The 15,128-nt window shown below is 37.1% G+C and overlaps 1 protein-coding gene across 1 annotated transcript in view; it reads left to right on the top strand.

The window, feature by feature from the left end:
* Positions 1 to 15,128, top strand: part of DMD (dystrophin) — a 1,006,632-nt gene that overhangs the window by 203,251 nt on the left and 788,253 nt on the right. The window contains exon 12 of the mRNA XM_010571327.1: positions 4,825 to 4,944. Coding sequence (XP_010569629.1) covers positions 4,825 to 4,944 — 120 coding nt within the window. The remainder of the gene's footprint in view (positions 1 to 4,824; positions 4,945 to 15,128) is intronic.

Below are 15,128 nucleotides of genomic sequence, written 5' to 3'. Positions count from 1 at the left end.
GACAGCAGGTAATTGTGAAATGGTAATTAGAGAAAGAAACCTGGAAGATTTTGAATGCATGAGTGCTGAGACTTGAATAACTTTCTTCCTATTTCTATGCATTTTGTATTTGAATACTAATGTAAAATGTAATCCTTTTATTTATGCAAACTCTTTATGCTGTTTCTTTCTAATATTGAGAAAATGGGTATTTAGCTCTTATTTGAATATTCTGAATGAAGATATGCAGAAATCTCTCTCCCACATACTAGTTCTTCATTCTTGGTGTGAAGAGTTAGTCAACGTTATTTATTTGTGTGTTACTTTCCAAATCTGTTTTCTGTAGAAGAGATGATTTAGCTAATAGGGTGGAAAGAAAATGTTTTCCTTTTAACTTCAATTAAAATTCTATTAGTGTATAGTTTGTCTTATTCGTAAGCCAAAGAACAAGATGTTTTCCATTCCTTCAAGTATTGTGTGAAAGTTTCAGATAATTTTATTACATATTGTATGCAGCAAAGCTACCTTCTAAAACAAGGGTTAAAACAATGGAATTTTAATAGCACCATTATTGCTTCATTATTGAATAAGCAAACAAAAAAGCAAAACCCAACACCCCTCATAATTTTTCTTAGTCTCACATGACTCTGGACCTCTCAGAAACAATGTCATATAAATTAATGGGAGGAACCAGAAGTTAAGAAGATATGAAAGGCAATGATCTCTTCAAATTAAACAGACTTCAGCAAAGATGATAGGTCTGGTTTGTTGTCATCCTGTCTCCCTCTCCTCATCATTTTGACTTTCTGTCTTTAACTGTTCATTAGGAACTGCTTTTCACTCTATTTACTTTGTGTTATTTATCTCCTTTTGACTTATAACTTCCATACATCTGATTTCTTTTATTCTGCTTTTTTCTTGATGACGTTTCAAAATATTGGTCTTGAGTTCTTGTGACTAACACTTCAGTTTCTCTGCTGGTCCTATAACAAAAAAAAAAAACAAACATTCAGTAATATGTATTGGGAATGGCACCCATCACTGAGACTAGAGAAAGCATGCAACATTCTCTCCAGCATACTGCTTGGTTCAGTAGTCTATGAGGTTAATATCTTGATAGTACAGAAAATTTTCTGAGTGGACTGAAATAGAGGTGAACTCTAAGATTTTTCTGTCATTAGCAAGGTACATGGTTCTGGTAAGGGATCTGGCATAGTCAATATATTTTGGAGTAATGGTCAAACATTTCAGTAAAGAACTATTGGTCTTTGTGGCAGTATTTTATGCGTTTTGTCTGCTGTTCCAAGTATCCCTTCTTTATAATTTCATAAAGGAAGAAAGCTGCTTTTCAATAAAAATCTGAGGACTATTGAGCTGTCTGAGCAGAATACTATGTTAGAAATTTTATAATTAAGCAAAAATGTGCTTTTAATTGAACTGATTTCATTATACCACATTATTATTATACAATTTATAGTTAGTAGATTTTATAGTTTCATTAAGTTTCTAAAAAAGTCTAAGATGCTTAGGTATTACTTTTTCTGGAAGGCTGAGCCTTTTTATTTTTACGAAAATGCCAGAAACTATGGAAAATTTTTAGTGTTAGGATTTTTCACTACTTCAAATTAATTGCAAAGGTAAAATGAGTCACTTCCTAACTGTTCAAATATCAAGGGTGGATTTGTCTTTGGGTACTTGGATGGCCTAGGTAGGTATTTTTATTCACTTTGAAGTAGATTATGTCCGAGTCACATAAATTGTTATCTGATGGATAGGAATTAAAGGCACTGTGGAGTTTTATGCGTTTCTGTTGTTGCTATCCCCATGCATCAACATCTATATCCATCTTACATTTTAAGTCCCTGAAAATTTGCTATCTGTACAAGCTCGGGAGAACTTGTTAGAAACTTCAGTTTAAGTGACTTGAACAGAGCATGTTCTAGTCTTGGGACTGCCCTCAGTAAATTCCAGTTTCAACAAGCTCCTGTATACAAATGCTTGTCAGTGGTGAATTTCATGGTAAAAACAGACACTTGGATTATGAAGAAGAGCCCTTCAGCTCAGGGCAAATTGATTCTGTCTGGGGATTAGAAAATGACTCAACTTTCTGATTTCATCAGTTCCCTGACTTCTCAAGTCTTTCACACTGTGTGTGAGTGCCGTGGTTTAACCCCAGCCAGCAACTAAGCACCACGCAGCCACTCACTCACTCCCCCCCCATCCAGTGGGATGGGGGAGAAAATCAGGAAAAGAAGTAAAACTCGTGGGTTGAGATAAGAACGATTTAATAGAACAGAAAAGAAGAAACTAATAATGATAATGATAACACTAATAAAAGGACAACAGTAGTAATAAAAGGATTGAAATGTACAAATGATGCGCAGGGCAATTGCTCCCCACCCGCCGACCGACACCCAGCCAGTCCCCGAGTGGCGATTCCCTGCCCCCCACTTCCCAGTTCCTAAACTAGATGGGATGTCCCATGGTATGAAATACACCTATGGCCAGTTTGGGTCAGGTGCCCTGGCTGGGCATGAGAAGCTGAACAATCCTTGACTCTAGTCTAAACATTACTGAGCAACAACTGCAAACATCAGTGTTATCAACATTCTTCACATACTGAACTCAAAACACAGCACTGTACCAGCTACTAGGAAGACAGTTAACTACATCCCAGCTGAAACCAGGACAGTGAGACTCCTGCTTCCAAAATGCCCTCCACTCCTGCACTTGCAGAGCATTGCTAACTCTGTTTTTTTTTTCTGGGATGCCTTCTCTCAGATACCCACTAATCAGGAAATAATAGTCGCCTTCTCCCTGGCTGTAGGCTTACAGAGGAATGTATTTATTGTTGTATGGCTGAAAGAGAGGATTGAACCTGGGGGGAGCAATCTGTGTTATATGGTCTGATCTATGAGTGCTCTGCCTCCTCTTCCCTGATCAACTGTTAGGTCAAAAAATGTTAAGAAGTCTGAATTCCAGGGATTGCTCTAACAATTTAGTGTACTTCACAGTCCTTGAAAATTGCTTTATAGTCTAGCTCTCTGAAGCAAATGGTAATCATAGGCATGAAAGTCAGAAAAAGGAGGATTCTTATAAATATATTGGCTCAAAGGCTATGCCCATGAAGGAATTAAAACTCTGAAATGTGTTAGGGTAAGGAATTTATGCCTTGAAAACAGAGTAGTCTGTGAATTCCTTTCCTATTGCCTATAGCCACATTATATTTTATTTTTTGATTTTCAAATAAATGTAAGATGTTTTACAGAAGAGGTTTAAAATGCGTGACCTTATCTTCAGCAAGGGCTTGTTCTTCATACCTAAGTGAATTAATCTACTTGAAAAAGCAGCAGAAAAATTGATATGGTGAAATTTAACGTAGTTTGTAATACAGTCAAGGTTTCCATTGTGACAAGACTTACGTGGTTAACAATGTTATTTTTCAGTCTGTGACTATGATACTATATACGTACTAATCACTAGAACACACTCTGCTGAAGTATTGAGGACACAATCCAGGACTTTGGTTTCCCATGTTCTTCCATTGGTTTGAAGCTAGTTATAGACACCTAAACAGTGTGTCGGGCAGGATCTGGTCCTGGATACCTTGGTTTTTTTCAGGGGAGTGGGATGAGAGGTTCTTTCAAGTTTTATTTAAAAAACACAACACAGAACCCAGTAACGTAAAACAGGGGTTAACTACTAGGAGTAAAAAATGTACATTTGGATGTTAATGCACTAACATAAAGCTGGAGATAGGTAACAAAAATTATGAAAAGAAATTGAATATTGCGTTCTCTGTGGCTTGAAGTTTCAGTACCAACACTTCCTCAGCTCCTCCTCTTTCCATCTTTGTCACCTGTCCTCTTGCTGCATCTCAGCAAAGGAAGGAGCAAATAGGTCTGGCTGCTCAGTTCCCTGGGGCCTGACAGGACCTGGGCTGGTTTTGGTTTTGTTAACAAACTACAGCCAAGTAGGGATTCCATCTTTCACGGGAAGTGAGAAGGAAAAAAAAAAAAGAAAAAAAAGAGAAAGAAGACACTAAACCCCACCAAGGGGATGTTACTAAGGTGTTACAGTACCTTACAGTACCTCAGATTTTTTATTTTTTTATTTTGTGTGATGTAGGTTAAGTGTACAGTGAATATGCTGTAAACCATGGTCTGAAGAGTGAATATGTCTAGACTTCCCGTTGCACTTCTCCGAGTGCTTTGTGGAGGGAGAGAACAATTGATGAGATCTCTTATATGAAGCCTGGGAAATTGTGGGAGGGTCAGAGAGATGCGAAGAGTTGTAGAAATTTCGCAAGGTTAGGAATTATTCAAATATCTGTTTGTGCAGATTTGAGAGAAGTTTCTTCACTTCAGTGCCAAGCTGAAGATAGTATGTGTTTGTTTAAAGAAAACCTGTCATTTTTAATATTTTTATAACTTTTGCAATGTTCAAATATTTTAATATGTTAATATGAAGTACAAATCTAATCCAGTGGCTGTTTAAAATTTGCAGGTTACTGGAATGTATATGTGCTATACTGTTATCTGTAAGTCAGCTACATCAATTCAACAAATGCTTTCTCAAGCCAAATTTTCAGTCTGAAATATTGTATCAAGTTAGGACTTGTGAGTGAGTAACAGTAAGCTATTTTTGTGAAAAGAATGGAAATCTGCCCATTATGCTTATGTTAGCATATATATGCTAAAGTAACAAATTAGTTAGAATTGACAGCAATACGAATATAAAAGTCTCATAGTTGGTTAGTTGTGCAAGTTAAGTTGGTGGGACTCCAAACACACAGCATTTTCTTAGTTTGGAACACATTTTCTAACACACTTGCTTTATTTATAGGCATTTCAAGAAGATTTGGAACAGGAACAAGTCAAGGTCAATTCTCTAACCCATATGGTAGTGGTGGTGGATGAGAACAGTGGAGACAGAGCTACTGCTGCACTGGAAGAGCAGCTTCAGGTAACGACTACACTTCTGTCAGGGAAAAAGCTATCAGTACTATTAAGTGTTAATAAGGTTGAAGAGGAACTACTAGTAGCATTGGGTGTACCTCAGGAGATATTTCTGAGGATGATCTTAAATATTTCTGTAGGACGTGACTTTTGCATAGATGGTTAAATGCATGTATTTTGGAGAAAAAACAAATATCTGAGAGCAACTTTCTTTTTATTTTGTGATTCCTTGAGTATCAACCTGTTTTGTCTATCCAAGTACAAGTGTTTGTCTTTTATTTCTTAATTGTATTTCATTACTCCTGACAGAAGCAATATGATTCTCTGTTGTAGTTAAGGAAAAGGATATTACATGTAAGAATCTACACAATTCAGCAGAGTGTGAGTTATCGAGAATGGGAGATTTTTCTTCTGATTGGAAACTTTTGGTATATGTGGTATATTTTGGTGTTATAGTAACGTGAAGTGTCATTATCCACTGGCAAGTGCTTAAAGGCACATTCATTTTAATGAATTTAATTCATTTTAATTTTAATTAAATGCCCAATATGTGTGTCTTTTAATGGCAATGCTGGTCCCACAAAATTGAAACAGGACTTTTTAAAAAATAAGCAAAACCAAATACTGAATGTGTGCAGGATCATATTTTTGTAGACAAATAATCATTATCGAGAAATATTAAGAACATGCCATTTTTTCTAAAACACTTTTTGGGGAAGAGTCATAATTTTTTTCCAATTAGTTTCTTGTGGACACGTTTCCTAGGAAATGAAGGGAATCATCTCAGTCTGCTCTTAGTTTAATTTCTCTGTTTCAGTGTATATCCTCTTCAGTATACATGGTTTTTACAATGGTTTATCATTTAGGATTCTTATGACAAGGCTTTCTAGAATTGGGAGAAGTTAGCAGCAACATCCTTGCAATCCAAACCTGTTCTAAACTTCATTTTGACCCAAAGCCTAAACTATCAACAGACAAACCCTTCCATATACTCTATTTTCTAAATACAATTACTTGAGTATCCTAAAAGAATGACACATTGGAGATACATTTGTGATAAAGATAGCAGCCAAGATGTTCTAAAAATTTGTCAAATATTAGTTTTTATTGTAAGAAAATTTAGTATTTCCCTTGCATCTTTAAAAAGTTGCTCTTACTGTATTATTTATATTGCAATGCTCTTATTGTAACTTCTGAATGAACTTAAATGGCTAATTAGCATTGAGATACACTGAAGAAGGATACTCCTGTGTTGATGGTCAGATCTCCAGGGTCACTGCTCAAGAAGTATGGCAGTACTACAATGAAGACTCCTTCTATTTTTCTCTTTCAGAAAGGAGAAAGTATTTTTCTTTCATTTTGCTTCATTACCCAAGAAAATAAAAAGGTTTCTGGTTTTTGAATCATTAAAGCCCAAGGTTTCGCTAAAGAAGCTATCAATACATTCAGCTGGAAGGTATTGCTGTAGCACAGACAGATATCTGTGTGCTATCTTGAATCTAGCTAATTTGGGTACCAATACCAGTAAAACAGTAATCAGTTTGGAGCTTAGAGTAGGTAGTGCATGTTTCGCTGAGATGCTGAGCACTTCCACTGCAAAAATAAATCTCAGTTTACTGCAACTTTTTAGACACACAGGGAGCACAACCCAGCCAAAGTAACAATGCAGCCTCTACTGATCTGTCAATTATTAACTCCTTTTAAATTCATCTTAAGTGTCAGAACTGTGGTGTACCTGCTCAGGACAGTCTTAACCTTCCAGAATTTCTTGCCAGCTCCTTGTATTCTGTTCAGTGGAATAAAACAGTTCCCTTGCAAGCACATGGTTCCAGAAGCTAGACTAAACTAGGAAAATATCTTGAATGGAAGTGGAAGAAAAATGAAATATAATAATAAAAAATAAATTATAAAATTAAAATAAATTAAAAAATGAATGGAAAGAGGTTCAACCAGGATAATATTCTATGGCGATAAAGAGTAGGTTCTTGCAAAGAGGCCTATGTTAAAGTATGACAAAAAATGGGAAAATTATTAATGGCATTTGATATTTACTGCACTTCACGAATTTGAAGTTCTACAACTGAGATTTTTTAATATTGCGAAAAACAAATGAAAGGTTGGTGCATTATTGGACATTTAATCTGATTGCACATCTTCAGAAAGATATCTGAACAGTTAAGAGCACATCAGGTGATACAGCTGCATCCCCCTATTGTTACACTGGCTGCAAAGGTACCATTTGTATCCCGTGCAACTTCTGTGGCTGACCCATATTAGAATCCAACCTGAAATAGAACTCAGACATTACTGCAATACATTTACCCCATTAAAGAAACATAAAGAATGATGAGTGTAAATGGAACACAATGGAAATACACCATTTGTAATAGTGGAGAAGGCACCTGGTGTTGGGATAAAGTGTGCCCAATTATTACTGCCGTTGAGAAAGTACATTCCTTGAAAGATGCCAGTAAGGCAATTCCGGGGGCACCATACCCTGCAGCACAGGCATGCTCCGAGCAGAGCATGGGGCGGCGTGGAACACCCCAGGTGCTGTTCAGTTCCCTCCTTAAATCACACCGCCTGTGTTTTTCAGAGAACTGAATTACCAGAGTCCACCTACTATCCTAGCAAAACGTTGCATCTCCTTTTTTGAGTGTACAGAAAGATTGTTTGGCTTTTTAGTTTTTTCAGTTTTTTTCAGGTCACTTGTAAGCTGAATATAAGCACGGGAGATCTGATGTGTTGGCAGGCACAACCATTAGAGCGTTTGACAAAAAGCACAATGGAGCAAAGTTCAAAGCTTGATTACGTATCTGCCAGTCTGACTTTTAAAAGTAGAACAAAACAAGAGCATGTACTGTCAGACAAAAGAGCTTAATAAGACTGCCTGAGTGAGATACTGGTCAGGATCAGATTTGGAAGAAAGTGAACAGTTATTGCTGTGTAATAGTCAAGGCTGCATTTTCCAAGCAGGTGCAATTCAGTTATGCCTTTCTTCTTGAAAATCTTTTTGACGTGGTGATTCCTGAAATATTCTCATATATATAAATACATAATGCATATATTTATGCATGCATGTGTATAAAACAACTTTAAAAGCCATAAAAAGGTCATTTACAGAATCTAAGTCTCAACAGGATGACAAGAATCTGTACTGTCTTCAAATGAACATTATAGAAGCTCTTAAGATTTATTGCATATGCCCAAAAAAATCTATTTAAAAGGCAGTTAATGGCATAGAAGCAGAAAGCGTCCCCTGAAACAAACTATTCATAGAAAAGTTAAGCTTGTTTCTCTTACAAACAGCTGTTGCCCTAATGTAGTCTGAGAGATTACAGCTATCCTAGGTGAGTGTGAATATTAAAACTGCTTTTACATAACTTTGGTTACTTGACATATCAATGTGTGACGTGTTGTGAGGCTCTGTTTATGCTGCTCGTGAGAACTCACTGTTTAGACTTACGACTTCTAGACCCCCATTAGGCTCAATCCAGAGACTTAACAAAAAGCAGCTGCTGAGTAAGGCTCAAATCTTTAGTGCTGCAAAATCAGAAGACTATACTAGCAAATCTGTTGCTGTAGCCTGACTCATTTCATTTCTCAGCGAAAACGTGGGAAATTATCTTCAGCCCAGAGAAATGGGTGAATAACAAAGAGAAGCCATGAATGCAGGGAGTTTTTTCTCTAATTATACCCATCAGACAATAGGTCCCTTAAGGACTCTTGTGGGCCAGCTCAAATTAGAGCCCTCCCCAGGCTTCAGGGGTCCGGATCTGTGCTGGAAAGAGAAGTGCATTAAATGTATCAAATGCTTCTTGATGGCTTTTTCCCCTGCTGAGGGAAAGGAGCTGAGAGTGTAATTTACACAATTATATATTCGTGTTATTCAGTGTACTGTCCTTTGATTGAAGATGATGTATGGGTAGTTCTTGTAAGAATATGTCAAAATAAGTGAGGAATGTTAAAGAATGGAATGGACTAGACTTTTTCAGTTGGAAGGGACCTACAAGGATCATCTAGTCCAACTGCCTGACCACTTCAGGGCCGACCGAAAGTTAAAGCATGTTATTAAGGGCATTGTCCAAATGCCTCTTAACCACTGACAGGCTTGGGGCATCGACCACCTCTCTAGGAAGCCTGTTCCAGTATTTCAGCACCCTCTCAGTAAAGAAATGCTTCCTAATGTCCAGTCTAAACCTCCCCTGGTGCAGCTTTGACCATTCCCACGTGTCCCTGATCCCACTGGATCCCAGGGAGAAGAGCTCAGCACCTCCCTCTCCGCGTCCCCTCCTGAAGAAGCTGTAGAGAGCAATGAGGTCAGCCCTCAGCCTCCTTGTCTCCAGAGTAGACAAGCCCAAAGTCCTTAGCTGTCCCTCACAGGACATGCCTTCCAGCCCTGTCACCACCTTTGTTGCCCTCCTCTGGATGCTTTCAAGGACCTTCACATCCTTCTTAAATGGTGGGGCCCAGAACTGCAGACAGTATTCAAGGTGAGGCCGCACCAACGCTGGACACAGCGGGATCATCCCCTCTTTTGACGGGCTGGCCGTGCTGTGTGTGATGCCCCCAGGAGGGGGTTTGCCCTCTGGGCTGCCAGGGCACACGGCCGGCTCGTACTGAGCCTGCTGTCGGCCAGCCCCCCCAGGTCCCGTTCTGCAGGGCTGCTCGCCAGCCACTCCTCTCCCCATTTATGCTTGTGCCCAGTGTTACTCCATCCCAGCTGCAGAATCCGCCATTTGGATGTGTTAAATTTCATCCCATTAATCATAGCCCAGTGCTCCAACCTACCTAGATCCCTCTGCAAGGCCTCCTGTCCCTCAAGAGAGGCAATGGCACCTCCCAGTTTGGTATTGTCGGCAAATTTGTTAATGGTGCATTCAACTCCTGCATCCAGATGGTTGATAAATACATTGAACAGAACTGGCCCTAGAATTGAACCCTGAGGAGCACCGCTGGTGACCAGTTGCCAGCCAGATGCAGCCCCATTCACTACAACCCTTTGAGCTCTGCCCTTCAGCCAGTTCTTCACCCAGCGCACCGTGAACCCGCTCATCCCACACTTGGACAACTTGTCCAGAAGGATGCTGCAGGTAAATATCTCCCTCAAGAGCTTAAAGTTTACTCTCCTGAAGTCCAGGGTAGCAACTCTGCTGTCCTTTTTTCTCCTTAGGCTGAAAATTTTAAACTCGTGATCACTGTGGCCAGCACAGCCGCCTACCATCACATCCCCCATGAGTCCTTCTTTGTTCACAAAGAGCAAGTCTAGGGAGGGCATCTTTCCTGGTTGGCTCACTGAGTACCTGTGACAAGAAGTTACCTCCTACAAACTTCAAGAGTTTCCAAGACCTGCTTGTCCCAGCAGTATGGTATTCCCAGTTGATGTCTGGGAAGGTGAAATCTCCCATAAGGACAAGGGCTACCAATCCAGAAATTTCTCCTAATTGCCTATAGAATAACACATCAGTGCTTACATCCTGGCTGGGTAATCGGTAGTAGACACCCACTACAATGTCTCCTTTGTGTTCCAGCCCCCTAATCCTTACCCAGAGGCTCTCGACCACATCATCACTAACTGTAAGGACTGTGCGATCAAACCTCTCTTTTACGTATAGTGTGACACCTCCACCGCACCTGCCCTGCCTATCCCTCCTGAACAGCCTGTAGTCTTCCATCCCAGAACTCCAACCATGGGACTCATTCCACCAAGTCCCACTAATACCAATGATATTATAGCCTTGGGACCTGACCAGTGCTTCCAGTTCATCCTGTTTGTTTCTCGTACCGTGTGCGTTGGTGTACAAGCATTTCAGAACTACACACGTTGCTTATTGCTACATGGGAGAAATTCTATGACTGTGCTAAGTATTTCTTTTTTTAAAAAAATTGATTTTGCATATAGACAAAAACATATTTCCACTATTTCTCATTACTTTAAAGAGTGGATAGCCTTATTGGAAAATAATAACCTTAATAGAAAAGCATCTTGCAAAAAACCTCTCCTATTAGCTGCAGACTTGAGGCATATTATTTCGCTTCTTACCCATTCACTCCAGTGTTCCCAAGAGTTGTGTTGGTTTTATTCATTTTCTCCTGTTCTCATGTTTCCCTACTTTGACTTTTTTGCAGACTAGGAATATTTTATCTTCTGCTTTTTGTAGTCTTTGAAAGAATATTCTTTCAGAGTCCTCTCAATACAAAAAAAGTTTCTTTTACATGCAGATTTCTCTGAAAATTCCAGCTAGTGGTGTAAAAAGAGGCATTTCAAGGGAACAGGAAGGTATTTTACTTTTTAGTCTGGATTCAGTCGGTTTCTCTGGAGATTTGTTTTCCAAGGTGTTGGGAACAAAACCCTTGGTGCGGTCTGGGTTTCTGGGCATCACACAGGCTATTTACAGCATCGACTTGCTATTTGATGTGAATAAGGAGGTAAAGTTAAGCACCATATGATTTAGTAGTTAATATCTACTTTCTAAATAGACAGTCCTGACATGATATTTCTGACTTGAAACTTTGTGTCTTAAACCTATTCAACCAAACAGTATATCTTGGTGTCATTGTTGTTACGATCTCTCAGGAGAGCTAACAGGTTTAAGGCAGGTCACAATTGTCAACCCTTTTATCAGTACAGTTACTTAGTCATTTTACTTTATTAAAATAAAATGTCTTGTCAAACTATCGAGACAAAAAAAAGGTAGGTTTTGTGGCTCTTCATAATCATATGCTGAAAATAGTATTTTGTATTGACTCAGCAAAACTTTTTAGTGTGCAAATCAATGCGTTCCTTAGAGTAAATGCAGAACCAGGTATTTGATCTTGCACTCTTGAGTTTTTGTTGTTTTCTAGAGGACCAAACAAAAAATCTTTTTCAAGGTATATCATAGTGATAAAGGCAAGTTGATGAATATGTTACTGCAGACATTGAGAGCAAACTGTATTTCTTTGTGAGGATTGTTAAGAAAAGTCAGCTGCCTGAATGCGAGTTATTTAAAAATTACTCAGGTATGAGGATCTGTATAAAATATTTTTTATCAATAAAATATTTACTGCTTTATTTATAAAACATCAGAAGAATACAATATAATAGAAGTCTGATATAAAAAGTAGCATAGACATAAATATAGGGAACTGAATTTGAGGCTTAGTCTATGATTAGCATAACTTACATTTAAGCAATCAAATACAATATGCTGACACATATGGAGAAATTAAGTAACTGAGAACGTATGTGACAATACACATAGGTGAGTACCTGTTGCTATTGCTGTCATAGACATCAAGGAAAATGATGGTTGTATACCAATGACCAGGATATTCATTATGGGTCATTACTTGATTTATGGGCAGTTATGTATGGTATGTATTCATATAGAACTGTGCTGAATTGCAGTTAGTGGTAGAAAAGGAGACGTGTAAGTGTAGATTTAATGATCCTAGGACTGAGTCTATAGCTCAAACCAGGCTGAATTTTGTAGATATTCCTGCTTCAAGTATCTAATATGGTGCTGTATTGTATGGAGTGGTATACCTGAAATTAAGTTTGGTTTGCTTCATATTCTAATAGAGAATATTTAAGGTGTTTTCCTTGAAAAGAGTTTAGAAAAAGAAATTTAACCAGTATTTGGGAAGTGATCTCATCTGTTGAAATATGATTTTTCAGTTTAATCTCAGTATATTAGCCATCCCATGTAATTAATTGATTATTGGTTATTTAATAATTATTATTATTAAATTAGTAATAAGTAGTTTGTTATTTGTTTATGTAGTTTAGTGTATGTTTCCACCAACTCCAAGTTTTCCTCTGCATCCATGCATGTATATATAAGCATATATCCATTATATAAGTCCCTTTGCAAGGTGGAGATGTAAGAGCTTGCATAACTCATGGTGTTGCACACTTTAAGAATGAAATTTTCTTCAGAAAAATGTGGAGTCTACGAAAGTCCATTCATTCTTTTTTAGGGGTCCTGTTTGAACAAAATATTTTTCTTGTCAAAGACCTTGTATTTGGCTTGTATGAGAATTCAAAATTTCGGGCAGATATGAACTATTGGTTAGATTTGTGCAGTGTAATTTATTCTGATCTACACCTGCATTACCAGTGGAGAGACGTCTGGTCATGAAAAGATTTTTTCTGAAAACATTAATCTAAGTCAGAGGTGCCAAAACCTTTGCTGCTTAACTTTGGGATGACTTATGAATCCTTCAGTAAAAACTGTACATATATTTTTAAAATGCAGTACGTAATTAGTATCCATAAACTTCAGCGTAAATCAAGCACCAAAACAACCAAATGTGATTCACCTCACCATCTGTATATATAGAATTTTAGAAATTAAGAGATTTTTCTCCTACTACAGTGGGAAGAAAGGGCATATAGGGAAGATTAAGTACTTAGGCTTAGACCTTGTTAAAGACTAACAACAAGACACTTGTTATGACTTCATTGAATCATGTATAGTGTTTTTGAGTAGTTAACTAATGATAATTATCCTGAACTGTGGGAATTATTAGGAAAGATGAAGTCTTAGATCAGGGTTCAGATTAGAAGCATCTGAGCTATCAGGAAGGATATGCTTATGATTTTTGAACTAGTAATTAGCAAGCAAAGCAGTCAAGGTAAAAAAAAAATGTTCAATTGAATATAAAAAACAAAATGAGTGCTAGATACTGCAGATCTGCTAGGTTGTTTTCTGGGCTTGGAGAAAAAGGAGGATGGATGTGTTGAGACTGTCTTGAGCTAAACTGGAAATGTAATCAGATTCAGGACAAATGAAACTAAATATAATTCATCATTTTGTTATATTAAGATTTTTAGTTTTTCAAGTGAAGTGAGTCAAAATATAATTTTTGCAGAAAAAGCATTACTGAGTACACATTATGGGATATACAGTATTTAGCCTGTGAGGATAATAAATGCTATTTATGAAATTGTGACTTTTTTTTATAAAAGGAAAAAAGTAATTTAAAAAAAAAAAAGAAAATTTGGATTAGCTGGCTGTAAATAATTTTCTGCACGGTTCTGTGTCACACAATTTGGCAATTATATCTAATGATTGGGTAAAATGAATGGGTAGAATATGTTGTACTCTATTTCCTAATAAGTTGAGGACATAAATGTTTCACTAGCAAGTATTTGTTTCTGCTAATATTGAAATTAGCTTTCTGAAATATTCACATTCAAAACCTGAACTTTTTTGTGTTTGAATTGGTGATCTTTGATCACATTATGTTTTATGGCGAGCAAACACTAACACCAAACTTGATTTTAATGTGAAAAGAAATCACATTCTTAGATTTGCAAAATTGCTTGGGTTTTGTCTAGATCTAATTAAGAAAGAAAGCAAACACCCATTACATAATTCCAAATAAATACCAAAACCATGATCCTAAAATTAAGCCTAAAAAAGGCAAACAAAACAATTTCCTCAAAACCTACTTTGTATTTATGCAGTAAGTGACTGAAAAGGAATACTGCTCTCTATTACTGTGTAACATATTTGAGCTGTTTAAGAATTGACATGTTTTTAAATTAGTGTTATTATGCTAGTTGATTAGAGATAGTCTTCATTTTTTTAAATTGAGCCAGTATCTAATATGATATAACTCAGTGGCATGACGGCTGCCGGTTTACTCTGCAAGATTTGTTATGGTTTTAGCATTCACTAAATGAAAAACATGGTATCTGCTGACTTTTTACTTTGATGTAAAATTGGTAAAGCCACACATTCAAATGGCATCCTGAAATTTTACCTTTCATTTCCTAGGCAGTGCAAAATAAAGTTCTTTTATTCTTGATAGAAAATACAGTTTGAATTTTAATCCCTTGGTTTTAAAAATCCACCATTTGGATGCTACATTTTTGCTAAAATTAAATTATAATCTCTATGAAAAATATGTAAATATGAAAAATACAGAATCATAGGATATCTTAAATTATAAGGGACCCATAAGAATAATTGAGTGAATAAATAAATATGAAAAAGGAAGAAACTATTTATCCCTTTTGTCAAGACATGCTTTTGAAGTAGATGAAAAAATAAGAATGCATTAGTATAGAATGTCTTGCAGACTTTATAAGGTTTTTTATTTGGCAGCAGCTGAATAATTTGCATATGATGCCCAGGGATAATTAAATCATTGTAAATTGTTGCAATAAAAGTTTCGTAGCATGTCACACCATCACAGCAG

Source organism: Haliaeetus leucocephalus, unplaced genomic scaffold, assembly GCF_000737465.1.
Source record: "Haliaeetus leucocephalus isolate CR32 unplaced genomic scaffold, Haliaeetus_leucocephalus-4.0 Scaffold317, whole genome shotgun sequence".
NCBI classification, from domain to species: Eukaryota; Metazoa; Chordata; class Aves; order Accipitriformes; family Accipitridae; genus Haliaeetus; species Haliaeetus leucocephalus.
This window is presented reverse-complemented; position numbering and strand designations above follow the sequence as displayed.